We start from the raw sequence: 18,830 nt of genomic DNA, 5'->3' as shown, positions 1-18,830 counted from the left end.
AGGGTTTAGCGTACAGCGGCATGATATATAAAATGATCCTTGGACTATTCCCTATCTTCTGTGAAAATTTCAAGTAAATCCATGCTGGACGAAAAAATTGCGAGCCAAAATGCTTCATTTCCTCGACTATTAGTAAGAATGGCTTACGGAGTTTGATAGTAGAAAGTTGGGTTTTTGTGAGGACAGTAAAATTTGTTTGGATGGTGGTACGTTCTGATTGGTTGAAAATAAAGAGAGAGGGAGGTTTAAGGATTGGATGGAGCTTTGCCGCAGAAAGAAAGATTATTGTGATTTTAATACCGAATGAGAACACTACAGTTTTGCTGAGACGACGTGACGACGACGGTGCTAATTAGCCAAGTTTTATAAAAAGTATATGTTGTGAAAAGTTGTGTTTGTTGAAAGAGTTCCAACTGTGGTAGCATATTGAAGAAATAACTGACATGCTGTAAGTAATAAACAGATGTATAGTTTTATACTGCACCATGTCGATTAGTTGAGATATTCTTGTGTCTGGAGAGAAAGAGTTGGTCATGTAATATTTGGACCAGAGGAGTTAGCAGGAGTATTTGGAGAAACTGAAAAGTACAAGCAAGGTGGACAAGTCACAAACAAAGGAGAGTGAGGTGAAGTCAGCAATTTTGGGGAAGTTTTGTCATTTTAGTAAACAGAGACTATCAACCACGACCACCTAGTTAAATTAGAGTTATTCGTTTTGTTGGTTTTTTATTGAGAATTAAAATAAATTATAATTTATATTGAATCACTAAAATTAAGAAATCTTTGATTTGGATATAAGTTTAATAAATCTTATTGATAATTTTGGATGTATGATTTGATGGATGCGTCATGGTCTTATTATTCTGATAGACTGGGAGATATTATACAGAAGTTCAGCCGCGATTTTCTAAGTCCTGCCTTTTGCAATACTGGAAGGGTAGACGATGTAATTACAATCTGTGGAAACATCCACAAATTCCCTGTGACATTTTCCTGTAAAAATTAGATTTTCCCAAAAAATAAAAATAGGGTTTTGCGATGAATTTCTAAGTCCTGCCATATCCGTAGATAGACAGGATACTATCGATTTTATGAAGAAAATTTTTTGGGCAGGACGGTCGCAAAAGTACTTAGGGAGTATACATATATACAAATATGTAATGAAAATAATGAAATTTTCATGATTTTCTAAGTCCTGCCAACTTAATAAACTAAACATATTTATTTCAAAATGATCAAAAAAATATTGGCATGACGTCTCCTAATGTTTAAGTATACTTGTCCCTTGGAAAATTCTGCGGAAAATTCTCACCCTGATTCCGTGATTTTCTAAGTCCTGCCTTTAAAAAGTTATAATACTCAAATACAATCAATACCTTTTCGGTACTCGGCAGGAAGGTTAAACGGTTCTTGTAAGACGGCAGGAGTCCTAGATTTGTAAGAAAATTCGTGAAAAAGTCAACGATTTTCTAAGTCATGCCATTTTGCACATGTTTCAAGAATCTTATTATAAGTCTATATACAAAGAGGCAGGATGGTTTTATGGTTATTTTGTATACAGGGTGGGGCATTAGTGTGGGCTAGTCCAATTACTCGTTTGTCGTAAGATATACGAAAAAAGTTATTTAGGTAAAACATGTGCCACAGATAGGACTATAATTTAACAGTATTTTCTAATATACAGGGCTACCCGTTTTCACAGGGTGACAAAAATTTATGTTTTTTTAGATGGAATACCCTATATATTTTTACATTTTTGGATTCTACTCGATGTTCTCTTTAATAAAATATAGTGTTTTGAAATATTATACGAGGTAGTTTAAAATATAATTACGTTTTTTTTTTTTTTAATTTTGTAGGAACATTCACACCCTATACATATTGTTAGTGATTTGATATCCAAACTTCTATTAATTTATGTTTAAACGATTTTTAATATAGTCTACTATTGTCAGTTATTAATAGTATACCAAAATGTTTAATTTTAGTATACGGGGTTGGTTGAAACTTGAAACTCGGAATGAGTATTTTTTGAGTTTTCTTAAATGGGACACCCTGTATTTTAGTATTATAATAAAATGATATTTTATGGTACCTTTTTATTTGCTAAGCATTTTCTGTACCATACTTATATATTAATTTCGGCAGTAAATTGATACAGACAGATTACTTAGGTGGTTTTTGGGGTTTCTGAACAAGAATGTCACATTAGAACAGATCTTTACCTAGTGCTCGGGGTGACTGATATTTACGCCGTATTCTTAAATTTCGAGGCTTTCAGACACTAAAGTGATGCAAGTAGATTCCTCGAAGAGTTTTGTGGTTGCTGAACATGAATACGCCATCAGAATCGACCTCCAAAAACTCTCTTAAATTCGAGATCAGTCACCCTGGGCACCAGGTGCTCCGAGGGTCGGTTGTAATGTCATATTCGTGTTCGGCCATCCCAAAAACCATCGAATATTCTGTTTTTTTTTTTTTTAATTTATTGCCGATATCCCACGAAACTCCAGATGGCGTGCCTTAGCAGCAACTCTGGGCACTAGGTGATTCAGAGGTCGGTTCTGCTTGCGTATTCGTAACTCCATAAACCTCCCAAATAACAAAATTTTGCCCTTCATACACCGATTTTGACAGGTTTATGCACTTTTGGATGCATGTTATGCACTAAAATGCAATTTCCAGCCATTTTTATATTATACACCTTTTCCTGATGTTATCCTGAACACAATGCAAAAAGTTGCAAGTAGATAGATGCTGTATTTAAAAATCGATTTATTCTGGTGTTGTTAGTGTTAGTAAATTTTGCTATCAAATATAGGAAACAATATCAGGATAATATCTACAATCCTACAATATCAGGGAAACGAGTTGAGTGCGGCAACTCAGCGCCTGTTACATGCGTGTGTATTTTGTGTTCGAACAAGTAAGAAGGCGGGATAAAATTGCTATGCAACAAAATAAATTAATAAAAACAAATTGATTTTAAGGCAATTAATATAATTGCAATAAAGGCAATTAATAAATTTAATAATTTTAAGGCAATTTAACACAATTCAACTAATCTGAAAATGCTTCCTAAGGCAGATTAAAATAACATAAAACGTGAAAGATGAGACGTGAAACATGAAACTTGAAATAAGAAACAAATAAATTGTGAAAAAACATTTGATTTCATGTGATATACTAATCGAAGAAACAAAAATAAAATTTGTATAGTCGACAATGGAAAGTTATGACGAGGTCGTTGCTGCCATGGCAAACCTTTATTACTTTCTAAGGGAGGCCGCAGATCAAAGAAACGTGAAGTAAAACATAAAACGTAAAACATGAAACAAAATGAATTGTGAAGGACGAAACCGTTTCATATTATTTACTAATCAAAGAAACAAAATGAAAATTTGTATAGCCAACAATGGAAAGTAATGATGACGAGGCTGTTACTCTTGCGGCAACTTTTTATTACTGCCCAACATCATAATCATAATACGTATTTGGTTGAAAACGAACTAAGTAATCATCTTCCCAAATTTAAATAATTTTATAGAATGAGTATTCAAACATCTACATTGTTTTATTGTGGGTCCTGGTTTAAAGAAAACTGATATTTTCTTATCATTACCTATTCGAGTACCTCTCCAGGTTTTAATAATTGTACAACTCTTCGTTTTACTTTACAACAGAAACCAATGCAATATTAAATTCTTGGTTGGAATTCATATTATGCACGTAATTAACTGTCCAAAACAATGAAACTGAAACCGAAAAATACAACACGATCTCTTTCCTGAAACAGATTTCACCAAGATAAAAATGTTTTATGTGCATGAATCACACTCGCTTCTTGTGTGTGCGGACTTCAATTTGTTTAGCTGTGTTTTATTTTCATGAAACGTGTTTTACGTTTCATGTTTTATGTTTCTTTGGTGTGGGGCCTCTCGAAGATAAAAAAGTTTCAGGCACATGAATCACACTCGTTTTATTGGTGGGCGAACTTTTAAATAAACGGAGGCCTATGACCAGTACTAGAAATTCACAATTGATAAAATCGATTCATCTCTGGAAGAGAAATATACGTAGCAGTTTTCGTTTTTCTAAATAGAATTTTTCTAAATTCTTTTAAACTCAAAAAACCAAAAAACGAAAAATTTTTCACATCGATTTTTCTAGAACACTGCACTGCGTATTCTTCTGAGTTAAAGCAAAAGTACCTTTTAGTACAAATCTATTCCAGAATTCAATAATCCAGTGTCAGAGATGCTTAAAAGTTAGACAGAAAAGTTATTCGATAATATATCCGTTTCCGTACCCAAACGGACCCCTATGACCGGTACTAAAAATTGACAATTGATAATTGACATTTGACAATTGACCTCTGGAAGATAAATAAGTGTACCAGTTTTCGTTTTTCCAAATAAAAGCGTTCTGCAGCTATTTTAAAGAAACTAATTACAAGACTTCGATATGCTTCTTCTAGACGAAGCATATCGAAGTAGAGGTCGTCCGCCAACCAGATGGTCTGATGACATTTGTAAAGTTGTAAACGGTTTTAGATTAGTGTTTTTTAAGCATATTCGACATGGTATGACTCAAGAAAAATGTGGTGATATGAATATGTTTGTATAACACCCTGAAATAATTTTACAGACAGATAATTTAATTTTTTTATACGAAATAACTATACAACCATCCTGCCTCTTTGAAAATAGATTTATATTAACCTTCTTGAGATATGTACGAAATGGCATGACTTAGAAAATCGTGTAATTTTCCACGAATTTTCTTACAAATTTTTTAACTATATATAGTAAAAAAGGTGTAACTAAACATCCTGCCATTTTGCATAATGTATACTGAAATTATTTATTTTGTAACAAAATTTATTTTATGACTTAGACAATCACGGAACCAGAGTGAAAATTTTATACAAAATTTTCCAAGAAACAAGTGCAGTTAAACATTAGGTGACGTCATGCCAATATTTTTTTTGGTCATTTTGAAATAAATATAATTAATTTATTAAGTTGGCAGGACTTAGAAAATCATGAAAATTTCATTATTTTCATTACATATTTGTATATATGTATACTCCCTAAGTACTTTTGCGACCGTCCTGCCCAAAAAATTTTCTTCATAAAATAGATAGTATCCTGTTATTCTATGGATATGGCAGGACTTAAAAATTCATCGCAACTCCCAATTTTTTTATTCATGGAAAATCTAATTTTCACAGAAAAATGTCACAGGAAACCCGTGGATTTTTTCACAAATTGTAAGTACCTTCTCTAACCTTCCAGTATTGCAAAGGGCAGGACTTAGAAAATCGTGGTTGAACTTCTGTTAATATCTCCCGGTTTATGATCATTGTATATGGTATGTATATGTTTATTTGATTTTTTTTTATTTTTAATATTTGATTGATTTTAAAATAGGTACATTTGCTTTGTAATTTTATAATTTTGCTATACATTTATTTTTATATTGTCTATCTCTTTCCTCAAATGCAACTAGCAAAAAATACTTTGAAGCCACGTTTTGTTTTAATTATTAAAAGAGCCCTGAGATGTCACATTTATTTGTTTAAAAAATTAAATCCAACCAAGTAGGGAGAAGTTTAAACTTAATTATAAACACACATTTGGGCAAATTATGACACTATATATAATGGAATTAACGAGAACATCAATATATTTTTTCACAGTTTATTTGCAGTGATATTTAACTTCATATTGTCACTGTGTGTACTTCATACCATGATACTACAAATAACATAGTTAACAGTTAACAACATAGTAAACAATGATAATAGTTATTTATAGTATCATGCTTCAAACTGTCGTTTTTATACGGCTTTTCACCGATTGTCATTTGTTTCGAGCTTCTGTTATATGTTGTATAATAGGTGTAATATAATACACTATTACGCATCACATGTCGCAAATTGTCGCATCACATCAATTGTCGCAAATAAAGCTATGACATACTAAAAAAATCACTAAAATCGGACGACATTTTTAGAAAATACGAGACATCAAAAATGTCCCATGTTTTAAGGTGATGCGATAATTTTGACGCTTAGTGTATTAATATACACAAGTTATACGACACATGACAGAAGCTTGAAACAAATGACAGTGAATGAAAAGCCCTATAAAAATTCACTCATTTCTACCAAATGAGTGAATTCATTTTTACCAATCGCGCCTAAAGAAGTATAACTTCAAAAATAAAAAAAAATTATTCACTAATAATTCTTATAATAATGCCATAGTTATGCATGTCGTACTTGTGAATATACCAAATACTATGGACAGTCAATAGTATTTGATATTTAATACGTTTGTTCCAACACAACGAAGAACCGTCATGTAACCAGAGACATGTAAAGAGAATTAAACCTTGGTTAACGTTCCATAGTAACGAAATAATACGTTCCATGTTACTGCGCTGGAACCTACTGTCCTACTTGGGCGAAGATAGAGAGGAACAACTGTATTATCGGACTACCTCCGACGTTGCCAATTTCCTCATTTCACGGCGTGTTAGCTTTAAATCGACTTTACCAAAGAATACATATCTCAAAGTGAGAGATATGTATTCTTTGACTTTACACTACGTGATTTGTCATATGATTTTTCCCATGACGAGCCGCATGACAATGCTTATGACAAAACGAGCCGTATAAACAATGCAAAATCATATGACAAATCACACAGTGTAAACATGTAAATTTCACTCCATGATCAAATCATATGACAAATCACATGATAAATCATGTAATGTAATGTCGACTGGCGTGGCTGTGGTCCAAGTTAAGCGACCACAGCGCACCCTGTCAGTATTGACACTGACAGTTCGCAGACGAAACATGTAGCATGTTGTTTGTTATTGAAAAATACTGAAATTATTGGAATACATAAAATCAATTGTAATCAAATGGAAATGGAAGGAAAACAAGAAATTATCGAGGAAACGTGTAAAATAGAAATAGAGTATAATGATTTGGAGTTGAATCATCCTCTTCTGGATGGCTTTAAATGTGAAATTCAGGATGAGTCCAAAAGGGAAAGTACTCATGGCAGATATGATTCTTTAGACTTGAAGAAAAGTCCCATAAATACTGAAATAGAGCAGCATGGAAAGAAATCTGGCCCATTTGAAGAAAACCAGAAAACTGAAAAAGGTTAGTAACAATATTTAACCCGGGAGTAGTCGCGCTCACTTCTGTAACGTTGATAGTCGCCTGTGAGATTCTATCTCAATATACGAATTTAAAATAAATTTTTATTTTGTACTATTTTTATCTACTTTTTATATTGAAAATATATATTTCTAACCATTTTATTAAAAAAACCTGTGTTAAGGGCCACCTGTCCTGACGGCCAGTTTAAAATTTCCCGAACCATTTATATGTAGACTACAAAACTGGCAATAGCGGCCACCTTTCTATATCGGTCAATAGTTCTTTCATTTTTAGTGGCCGTTACTGATAGGTTTTACTGTATTACGAAAAAGGATGAAATGTGAGATTCTATCTAACGGCGTGACTGCTCGCGGTTTAAAGCTAATTGGCTCTCCCCAAAGCCATAAATTCCACAAAAAGAAGAAAAAAAATCCTACGCATTACTACACCCTTCCTCGAGGCACTTACGAAATTTTTTCAAAATTGCTAAATTTTTCATGAAGTTATCGCAAAAAAGGATAAAAATTGAGATTCTATCTCACCGCACGACTACTCGTGGGTTAAGTACACACCTAAGTCTAAGTAGTCAGGGGATATCTATCAGATTAAAGCAACCTACCTACCTACGACCTATTTAGAAGAGGGACAAACAAGAATAATTTTTCAAAACGCTAAGGGCTTTTTGTTGATTTGAATGTGTTGAGGTAGGCAGTAGGTATCAACCCTCTAACCCTTAGGTATAACCGTCTATAGAAGCATTCACTTTTTTCTAGTAAAATCCAGAATTGTCAATACCTGTAGCTTAAACGGTATTGTTTATTTTTAAATGGTCTTATATGTGTACATTGATAAGTATTTGAACATTCCTTGCTGTCCCGTTCAGCAGGTACAAGCAGTTTCTTTTAGCCATCCCCCATCCCTCAAAATAGGTGTATAAATTATTGTCATCTGATGAGAATTTTTATGGTTTACATCCATTTTTTTGTAACATATTTTTTGGAGCAAAGTACCCCACACAAACCTTATGGAAATTAGGTCCCAATTGATTTTGTTCATACTTTGAGAAAATACTCTTTGAAGCATCCTGATAAAAAGTTCTCATGAGCACAACTCAATCATATGAAGGATTTTCAAGATATAAAGGAACAAACTCGGAAAATGATAAGATTTAGGGAGCGTTCAAGTATTACGTAACGCAATTTTTGAAGATTTTTGACCCCCCCTCCCCCCCATGTAACGCACCGTAACGTTTTTCTGTACCCCCTCCCCCTACCTAAACGTTAAGTAACACCCAAGTGGCCATTTGAACCTAAATGAAAAACGAGGTTGTGAAAAGTACCGGAAACTCGGTAAAAGAACTTTGTTATTATTTTAATCGCATTTGAGGTAATAATAAAAACTTACAATCATCATTCAGCCTTAAATGTCCACTGCTGAACATAGGCCTCCTCCCCTCGTTTCCAAACACGTCTATCCTGCGCCTCTCTCATCCAGTTTTTATTTAGCTTTCTTAAGTCGTCAGTCCATCTTGTATTGTAGGCGGTCGACCGACGTTTCTCTTGTCTTCTCTTGACCTCCATTCCAATAACCTTTTTGTCCGTCGCCCATCTGTCATTCTGGCAATGTGTCCTGCCCATCTCCACTTCAACCTGGCTAGCCTTTCGATGACGTCAGTCACCTTTGTTCTTCTCCTGATTTCTTTGATTTTGATTTTGTCTTGCAGAGTTATTCCCAACATTGACCGCTCCATTCTTCTCTGCGTTACTCTTAGTTTGGTAGCCGAGGCTTTAGTTAAGGTAAGTGTTTCTGATCCGTAGGTACGCCAAGACTGGGAGGACGCACTGATCAAATGCCTTTCTCTTTATGCATATGGGCAACTCACTTTTAAAAGTTTTTCTCAGTTTTCCAAATGCTGCCCACCCAAGAACGATTCTTCTATTCAGTTCATGTGTCTGGTTATCCCTGCCAATCGTAATTTCATGTCCCATGACATGAAATATCTTCAAAACTTACAATAATAATCTTCTGTTATTAATTTTACATTTAAATTTACATTTTCCCTACTTGGCCCCATATCCTTAAATACATTTTTGGCTTCATTCTTTATTGTTCTTCTCATGCATTCTTCTATTTTATCTTTTTTAATAAAAGCTTAAAATAAAATAAAATATTTATTATTTCAACATTTTATTTTGCTTCATAAAAATTTTTGTATAACGAATAATATACAATGTTACCAGTAGTTTCGGAAAAATGGTGAAAAAAATGTGTAAAACTTTTTGTTCTTCGACGCCCTGTATCTTGAAAACGCATGCCGTTACAAAAATTATTTAGTAAGCAAACCCCAATTATTTTTTAATTTTTCACCTATCCTAGAGATCGTGTTACCTTTTTCTGAAACACTGTGTATAATATAATATAATAAGAAGGCACTTATGGAATAAAATTATTTCTGTCCTTGTTTTAAATAATTTTAAAAAACGCTGAGACCTGTAGATTTTCATATATATAAAAATGTGTGCTTTTTAAACATAAATTTAAATGTACAGGGTGATTCATGCAAGCCTAGCGTAGTCCATTATCTTTAATTCTAATTAAACACCCTGTATATTTTTGTTTTTAGAAGCTGCTTAACAAGCTCATCTCAAAAATGTGTATTATGTAGGGTCTATTATGAATAATGCAAGGTGAAATTTTGAAATTATGTATAATTTTCGTCAAGATGTTAATCATATAAAACTTTGAAATTAATAATTCAGGAATCACACTTTAAATAAGGGTATTATTTTGTAAAATATCTATCAATTTTCTAAACTAAGTATCAATATAGTGGGTTTTGTATTTAATGCTTTTTATTTAAAGACATTTTAAAATAATTTGAAAATTTGCGTATTTAAAACATTAATGAATACCTACTAGTCCTGTCGCCAGGGGGGGTACAACGGCCTCCTTAATTCAGATGGACTTACCCAAGTTTTTTTATATATTTTGACCCGCAGAATACGAATTTTTTGGGTAACAGTTGATCCGGATGTCGATAAGATTGTTATAGACAAAGAACTTGAGGAATTACATAACAGCGATTTCTCGCAAAACAAAACATCTTTTTGCATTTTTTGGGTTATTTTAAGCAAAAAATATTCCTACAAGTTTTTTCGTAGAATGCATAGTTTTCGAGATAACCGCGGTTGAACTTTCAAAAAATCGAAAAATTTTAATTTTTGAACCCTAATAACTTTTGATTAAAAAATAAAGTAGCAATTCTGCTTACCGCATTTGAAAGTTTAAGTCAAATTATATCGGTTTTGATTATTTGCATTGCTAAAAATTTATTATTTTATTGTTAAACAAAGCTATAAACACCTAGTATGTGAGTGATGTTTTCTATGATTTCTCATTTAAAATCGAACGAGTAGGTAGAGTAGCTACAAGTGCAAGCGAGGCAATTTCTACGTAGCATGCGTTAAAACATATGTATTAGGCACGGGAAACACTATGTGTTTATAGATTAGTTTAACAATATAAAATTTAATTTTTAGCAATGCAAATAATCAAAACCGATATAATTTGACTTAAACTTTCAAATGCGGTAAGCAGAATTGCTACTTTATTTTTTAATCAAAAGTTATTCGGGTTCATAAATTGCAATTTTTCGATTTTTTGAAAGTTCAACCGCGGTTATCTCGAAAACTATGCATTCTACGAAAAAACTTGTAGGAATATTTTTTGCTTAAAATGACCCAAAAAATACAAAAAGATATTTTGTTTTGCGAGAAATCGCTGTTATGTAATTCCTCAAGTTCTTTGTCTATAAAAATCTTATCGACATCCGGATCAACTGTTACCCAAAAAATTCGTATTCTACGGGTCAAAATATATAAAAAAAACTTGGGTAAGTCCATCTGAATTAAGGAGGCCGTTGTACCCCCCCTGGCGACAGGACTATACTGCTGAAAACGATACTGCATGTTATGGACTTCAGAAACCATACATGATTTATAAGCATGTAGTTCCCTCTGCAGCCTCTTAATCCCATATGTATCTTTTCATCTTTTGTTATGGAGAAAGGTCTAGCTAATTATTACAAACACATGTTACGTGCTTCACAAATTTTAAGATTTTTTCACTTGAATAACATTGTCCTGTTGTCGGAACATGAGCGGAGGGTGAGGGCAGGGTTGCCAGGTCAGTTTTGATTTCTTCAGTAGTTTTGCTTTCAAAATATCAGTAGCAATCAGTAGATTTTTTAAACCATGTATAATACCCTGTGTTAACCTGTGTTAACATCTGTTAAAATCGGCCACCTTTACTAACGCCCAGTTTCTATACTAACGGCCAGTTTAAAAATTGTCCAAACCCATGGTACAAATTGTACCATGGTCCAAACCAATTATATTTATGTAGATTCCCTTACTTATGAACTGGTATCAACGACCACCTTTATATTACGCACGCGGCCAAATAAACTTATATTTTTAAAACCTTCATAATACTTTAGTTATAAAATACTAAAATAAGTACTTAAAATACTGCAAAAAAAGCTACAACTTTACTGTAAAATAAGTTTATTTTAACGTTTTATTATTTATTTATTTTACTTTAAAATAAACTCATCTTATTTGCTTCAGTGCTTATTCCCAACAAAAATATAAATTATAGAAATTAATTATTGATAATTTCTAATTAATAAATTAAAAACAAAGTACTGCTTATCTGGTATTTAATTATTAAAATAAGCACCGCAAAGTCTAAATACCACAACTTAACAAAATTGGAAACAGAATAAGTACTAAGAAAAGGCAAAAATTACCCATTTCATTTTTACCAAAATATAAAGTACCTACCTATCTATTCATCAGATAAACCGTAAACTCATAAATAACTCCGAGGGAACAGTTCCGGATATTGGAAACATAATATGACACATGGTCTATTCAAAACGAAACAATTCTCAAGGAAAGAGTCCCTTGTAAAGGCACTTGACCTTAAAATCCTATTAATGTCGCTAACTTTACCATCAAATATAATTTAGGTGAAGTGAAACGGAAGAAGAATGCGCTGTTGGATGTTGGGCTTGGGTTGTATATGAATGAGAAATGGTTTATATTTGAGCAATGAATTTTTTTAGATTTTTCAGTACATTTTTTACAGTTTTCAGTAGATAAGAAGTTTTCAGTTTAAATCAGTAGGTTTTATACAGTTTTCAGTAGATCGCAGTTCAAATCAGTAGGTCTACTGAAAAATTTGTAGGCCTAGGTAACCCTGCGTGAGGGTGCAACATAATACAATTCAGGGGTCTATGTAAAACATAAAAAAATTATGTAGTTTTTTTTATTTAAGTTAAAAAAGAATGTTACGTAACGCGCTGTTTGAACCCCCCTCCCCCCCATGTAACGCGCCGTAACGTTTTACAAGACCCCCCCTCCCTCCCAAACTGCGTTACGTAATACTTGAACGCTCCCTTACTGGGTATTCCAATTCCCTGAGTTACTTGTTATCTGGCAACATGTAGAAGTTTGGATCAAGGAAAAATACTAGTAGTCTAGAATTTTTTCCTGGCTATCCAATGGCGGCCTTTACTTTGACCTTGACCTTCAACGGATGTCATCTTCTAGATTTTTGAGGGTTTTCGACATTAAATTGATATAAACAGATTACTCATGGGTTTTTGGGATCGCTAAGTACGAATATGCCATCAGAATTGACCTACGGAGGACGTGGTGACCAGGGCCACTGCAAGGGACGTCATATTCTAGAGTTTCGATGGTTTTCGGCATTTAATTGATGCAAATGAATTACTGGAGGGTTTTTTGAGGGCGCTAAACACGAATATACCACCAGAACCATTTAACTACCTATTAGTATAGGCATACACACCTTGTGATTTAATTTACGATATCTGTTAACACAAAAATTAGAAAAGAAAATTGTCTATCTTATAAATAGTTACTTTTCACGAAATAAAACACTATATTTTTACAATAGCTGCAAACGATTCAAACACGATTAAACACATTCAACAACTAATTACAGAATGACGACGATTGTAGATGAACTTAAGATAAAAAAAATACACAGTTTGCACACAAAACAAAAGAAAAATGGGGTGGCCCATGGTACAAGCTGGACCAAGGTACAAGCCTCTCCCCTACATTATTCTTCTAAGAATTTACATGAAATTGAATTGGTGGGACGAAAAAAGGTCGACAATTACTAGAGTGTAATAATATCACATCCAAAATGCTTGCATTTTATATCGTGGTAGTACAAGTCTACAAAAACTCAAACCCTGGACTTTTTCCCGTTTCTGTATTTTAATTATCGTCTTCTGAAAGATGATTCAAAAACATGAATATCAAATAATAATGTTAATTATATTTTAATATTAACTTAAGGTTCTATTTACATGGAAATCCAACATCAGTTAAATTTTCTAATTTTTCTCTTTTTGAGAACGATTTCCAGATTGGAAGACGAAACATCAAAAACTAACAAAAATGTAATTATCATTACAACCCATCCCATCAGAAAAATGTTTGTCAACATAAAAATGTTAAATAATCAATAAAATGATTTTAAAGTTGTATATTTAAAAAAAATGGCCCGATTTTCATTGAAAAGTCCCGGATTTTAGGTTTTTTTTTCAGCCTTGTCCCGAATTGAACTGACTTAGAGATGGTCACACTAATCATACCCCTACTTTATTTTCTTAGGAAAAATAGTATTGTACACAAAATTGCTTTCTTCTTAATTTCTAGAAAATAATAAAATTAATTTTTACAGTGGTACCTCGATATGTGAGCGCCCTAATATACGAGTGTTTTGAGATACGAGCCGCCAAGCGAACGATGTTTTGCTTTGAGATAAGAGCAAAATTTGAGATACGAGCAACCGCTTTTTATTAAAATTCATGCCTCTTTTTGACTACCTAGTTCTAACTTAAAGGAGGTGATAAAGGGTATAATGCCAGCTAAGGGCGTTACAATAATTTCCAAGCTCCGGACCGCTCTCCATGAAAAGATGGAGAAACTAATGGTGGTGTGGGTGACAGAGAAGCAGCTTCAAGGAGGACCCTTAACACAAAGCATCATATGTGAGAAGGCACGAGCGATTTATGAAAGGGAGGAAGAAACAAACCTCTTTGGACTGTTTTTTTAAACTAGCTGCAGATGAAAATGAGCAAAGTGTGACGAAAAAAGCGAAGACCACTGACAAAAATTAAGCGCCTCCGTAAGCACTTCACTTTTTCTTATGTTTTTACAGAATATGGATGTATTTTTTGTTATTTATAAATAAATGTTTCTTCTTGTAAAAACATTTTTCTTATTTAAAAATACTTAACAAAAATAACTAAAGTGATTTTTTTGGGACTGGAACGGATTAATGACATTTCAGTTAATTTCAATGGGGAAAATTGCTTTGACATACGATCAATTTGACATACGAGCAAAGTTACGGAACGAATTACCCTTGTATGTCGAGGTACCACTGTATTTACAATCTGAAAACCCCTTCTAGGAAACCATATAAAAGTCATTGGCTGTTGTTAAATCAACCTCTGTTGGTTATTTTAAATAATATATTAAAACTTTCTTTTCTAAACACTTAGTCCGTTCTTTTGAATTTCTAAAATGTTCGTAGACACTCTACCACTATAAAATGTCACTCTTCTGCGAAACACTTCGTACTGCTAAATTATTTTATTTACAAAATTTGACCACATACAGGTTCTTGAAAATTTTTGGCCTCGTGGTATTTGTCATAAAATTTATTTTATTTTTAAAATTAATTTTGATCTACAATAGTATGTGTATTCATTTTCTCTTTTACTCAAATAAAATTACATTATAGTTGCTTTTTATTTTAGGTTATCTCCAAGATGAAAACAAATTGAAAATTGAAGATTCATCTTATCAAGGAAATGATACGACTCGGGACAGTCAAGGGAAAACATTAAATAAAAATACAAAAGTTGTGATTGGAAAAAGACCATATAAATGTGAAATTTGTTTTAAGCAGTTTTTTCAGAAATGTGTTTTGAAACAACATTTGAGAACACATACTGGGGAAAAACCCTACAAGTGTGAAATTTGTTTTAAACAGTTTCTTACAGCAAATCAATTGAAAATACATTTAAGAGTGCACACTGGAGAAAAATCCTACAAGTGTGAAATTTGTTTTAAACAGTTTAGCCAAAGAAGTCATTTGAAAACACATTTGAGAGTACATACTGGAGAAAAACCGTACATGTGTGAAATCTGTTTTAAACAGTTTACTGCAGCATGTAGTTTAAAAACACATTTGACAGTACATACTGGGGAAAAACCCTACAAGTGTGAAATTTGTTTTAAACAGTTTCTTACAGCAAATCAATTGAAAATACATTTAAGAGTGCACACTGGAGAAAAATCCTACAAGTGTGAAATTTGTTTTAAACAGTTTAGCCAAAGAAGTCATTTGAAAACACATTTGAGAGTACATACTGGAGAAAAACCGTACATGTGTGAAATCTGTTTTAAACAGTTTACTGCAGCATGTAGTTTAAAAACACATTTGACAGTACATACTGGGGAAAAATCCTACAAGTGTGAAATTTGTTTAAAACAATTTCGTCAAAAAGGTAATTTGAAATCACATTTGATGAATCACATTGAAGACAAGCCGTACAAGTGTGAAATGTGCTTCAAACGGTTTAGTAGAGCACAGGCTTTTAAAGCACATTTGAGAGTGCACACTGGAGAAAATCCCAATAAGTGTGAAATCTGTTTTAAACAGTTTAGTGATTCGAGTGGTTTGAAAAGACATTTGATAGTGCATACTGGAGAAAAACCGCACAAGTGTGAAATTTGTTTTAAACAGTTTACTGCAGTAAGTAGTTTGAAAACACATTTGAGACTGCACACTAGGAACAACCTATACAAGTGTGAAATTTGTTTTAAACAGTTTACTACAGCAGGTAGTTTGAAGGAACATTTGAAAGTACATACTGGAGAAAAATCCTACAAGTGTGAAATTTGTTTTAAGCAATTTAGTCAAAAAGGTACTTTGAAAACACATTTGAGAGTGCACACTGGAGAAAAACCCTACAAGTGTGAAACTTGTTTAAAACAGTTTAGGGAAGCATATACTTTAAAAGCACATTTGGTAGTGCACACTGGAGAAAAACCTCACAAGTGTGAAATTTGTTTCAAAGAGTTTAGTAGAGTAGGGGATTTGAAAGCACATTTGAGAACACATACTGGAATAAAACCGTATAAATGTGAAATTTGTGAAAAACAGTTTAGTAGAACAAGTGATTTGAAAAGACATTTGAAAATACACACTGGAGAAAAACCCTACAAGTGTGAAATTTGTTTTAAGCAATTTAGTCAAAAAAGTATTTTGAAATCACATTTGAGAGTACACACTGGAGAAAAACCCTACAGTACAAGTGTGAAACTTGTTTAAAACAGTTTAATAGTAGAAGTGATTTGAAAAAACATATTGAGAGTACAAGGGAAAAACAAGGAAGGTCACTTTTTTATTAATTTTGGCTTTTCTCGCCATGTGGTAGCGAAAACAGTACTATCGACTAGGCTATCGATTCAGGACAATAAACAGAAAGATCAGTCTATATAAATTTTCTAAGAATGGGCCGGTTGGTGTGACGTCTAAAAGGTTACCAAACAAAACAAAGATCTGTCAATTTATTATACACGTGGTTTTGTAATAATTTGTAATTTGATTTTGTTTTAAAAATCATCTGCGTTTGATTAATTGGAATAATGGCAAAAAATAGTTAATTAAAATTAATGAAATTTTGAACTGCTTTAAAAATATTTTAAATAATATTTTAGTACCTACTTACAATATCAAATGATAATCATTGTTTTTGAACATCAGTCTCTTTCGGAAACTTACAAAGACTAGCAAGTTCTCCTCTATAAGGCATGAGCAGTGACAATCGGGTACCCAACACATTACCATTTTGTAAAAATTAAATAACGTACAAGCATTATATTCCATTTATAAAAACGAAAATAAAACTTTGCCACAAAAACCACGTGTGCCTGACAGCTGTTCATTTTGTTTGGAAACCTTTTTCACAGTAGCCAACATTGATTTGACGTCACGACTATCACTATCCATTTGTATCCAGGCGCAGGATCAGGATTGTCCGCACGCCACTGAACAGAAATAAGGAATGTTAAGACCGCGTCCCACCATCAAATAATTTGATCAAACTGGTTTGAGCAAACTGAAAGTGACAGTTAGTGACGTCACATCCTGAGTGTTCATTGTGGATAATAATGAAAAATTTTAATTTTAAATAAAGTACAAACAAGTTAGACAACTCAATACAAAAAATTTGGTCAAACTAGACTGATAGTGAGAGCACAGATTTTTAGAATTTCAAAAAACTGCAATTGTGACGTCACTTTGACGTACTTCCTCAAGTACGTCACAAGTACGTCAAGTTTGCTCAAACTGTTTGATCGAATTATTTGATGGTGAGACGCGGCCTTTCGCAGTTTTTGGTGCATTATTAAGTTAATAAAGATTCATATTATCGAGATTATAGAATAAGAAATGCTGGAATTCTGCTAAGAATAAGAATCTCCTAAGTAGGTTTTAGATATCATAAGAATTAAACCTTTATTGGCGTTTATCTCAATGTGACATTCCTCGTTTTCCCCTGTACTCGTCATATACGATGTTCGGGAATCTTTATGTTTATTTTAATATTGAATATACCACGTAATTATTTGCCCTATCTAAAATATCTTTCTTATGTCTATATTTTGTATTATTATGAATAAATATTTAGATATATAATTTTCTTTTTTATTCGAGCCATTCGTTTTTGAGCAATTGATTTGGAGTAATTCTTCAATACTATTTTTGTAGTGTTGATAACTTTTTGAAAAAAAAATGTAAATGCGTACCTTTGCCCCACCCAATGAAGCAAAAGTACGCATGTGCGTACTTTTGCGGATTTGAGACATTTTGCAATTGAGACAAAATTAGCTGATAGAATATCAAGCTCAACTTGATATTCACTTTGAAGATTGACTTAAACATGCGCATTTGCCAAGTCTACCTCACAGGGGGCAAATATACGCACTGCCAACGTTTGCCCTATTTGTGCGAGTACTTTTGCACCATCCGGTAACCAATAATATATTTAACCTCAATATGAAATTATGCACATGTGAACTTCAAACTGTCATGTAGAAGAAGTCTTCTAACAATAAACTTTCAACATGCCTAACCAATAATAATCTGACCAATAATAATAATCTTGAAAGATTAAGAATTATAATCAATCAATTTTTAAGAAAAATTAGATCAAAAGGTACAAAAATAATTTTTACCTCATTTTTGTTGTTGTATTCGCCCTGATTGCGCCAAAGTTTCTCATCCAATGCTACTGAGTAGTGCAAATATATTATGCCACAAGATGTTGTCGCCAACATATAAGAAGTTACCGAAAAATGTAAGTGCGTACCTTTGCCCCCCACCTACCCTATGGGAGTACATACTGGGATAAAACCATACGAGTGTGAAATTTGTTTTAAACAGTTTCTTACAGCAAATCAATGAAAAATACATTTAAGAGTGCACACTGGAGGAAAAACCTACAAGTGTGAAATTTGTTTTAAACAGT

At 32.8% G+C, this 18,830-nt stretch overlaps 1 protein-coding gene across 1 annotated transcript; it reads left to right on the top strand.

Moving 5' to 3' along the window:
- Window positions 1–6,611: 6,611 nt before the first annotated feature.
- On the top strand, window positions 6,612–17,998 carry LOC126885691 (zinc finger protein 227-like). The gene is made up of 2 exons (XM_050652399.1): window positions 6,612–7,183; window positions 15,051–17,998. Exons 1-2 carry the CDS (start codon window positions 6,937–6,939, stop codon window positions 16,628–16,630), a joined length of 1,827 nt encoding a protein of 608 aa, XP_050508356.1. The 5' UTR covers window positions 6,612–6,936; the 3' UTR covers window positions 16,631–17,998.
- The last annotated feature ends 832 nt before the right edge of the window (window positions 17,999–18,830 follow it).

This window comes from Diabrotica virgifera, chromosome 5 (genome assembly GCF_917563875.1).
Source record: "Diabrotica virgifera virgifera chromosome 5, PGI_DIABVI_V3a".
In the NCBI taxonomy this organism is placed as follows: domain Eukaryota; kingdom Metazoa; phylum Arthropoda; class Insecta; order Coleoptera; family Chrysomelidae; genus Diabrotica; species Diabrotica virgifera.
The sequence above is the reverse complement of the archived record's forward strand: the minus strand, read 5'-3'. Positions and strand labels throughout refer to the sequence as shown.

What these genes read in the sequence shown, in the direction of transcription:
- LOC126885691 (XM_050652399.1), top strand. Translation starts at nt 6,937, where the DNA reads ATGGAAATGGAAGGAAAACAAGAAATTATCGAGGAAACGTGTAAAATA. An exon ending in AAACCAGAAAACTGAAAAAG is followed by an intron (nt 7,184 to 15,050) that starts GTTAGTAACAAT and finishes TTTTTATTTTAG; the next exon opens with GTTATCTCCAAGATGAAAAC.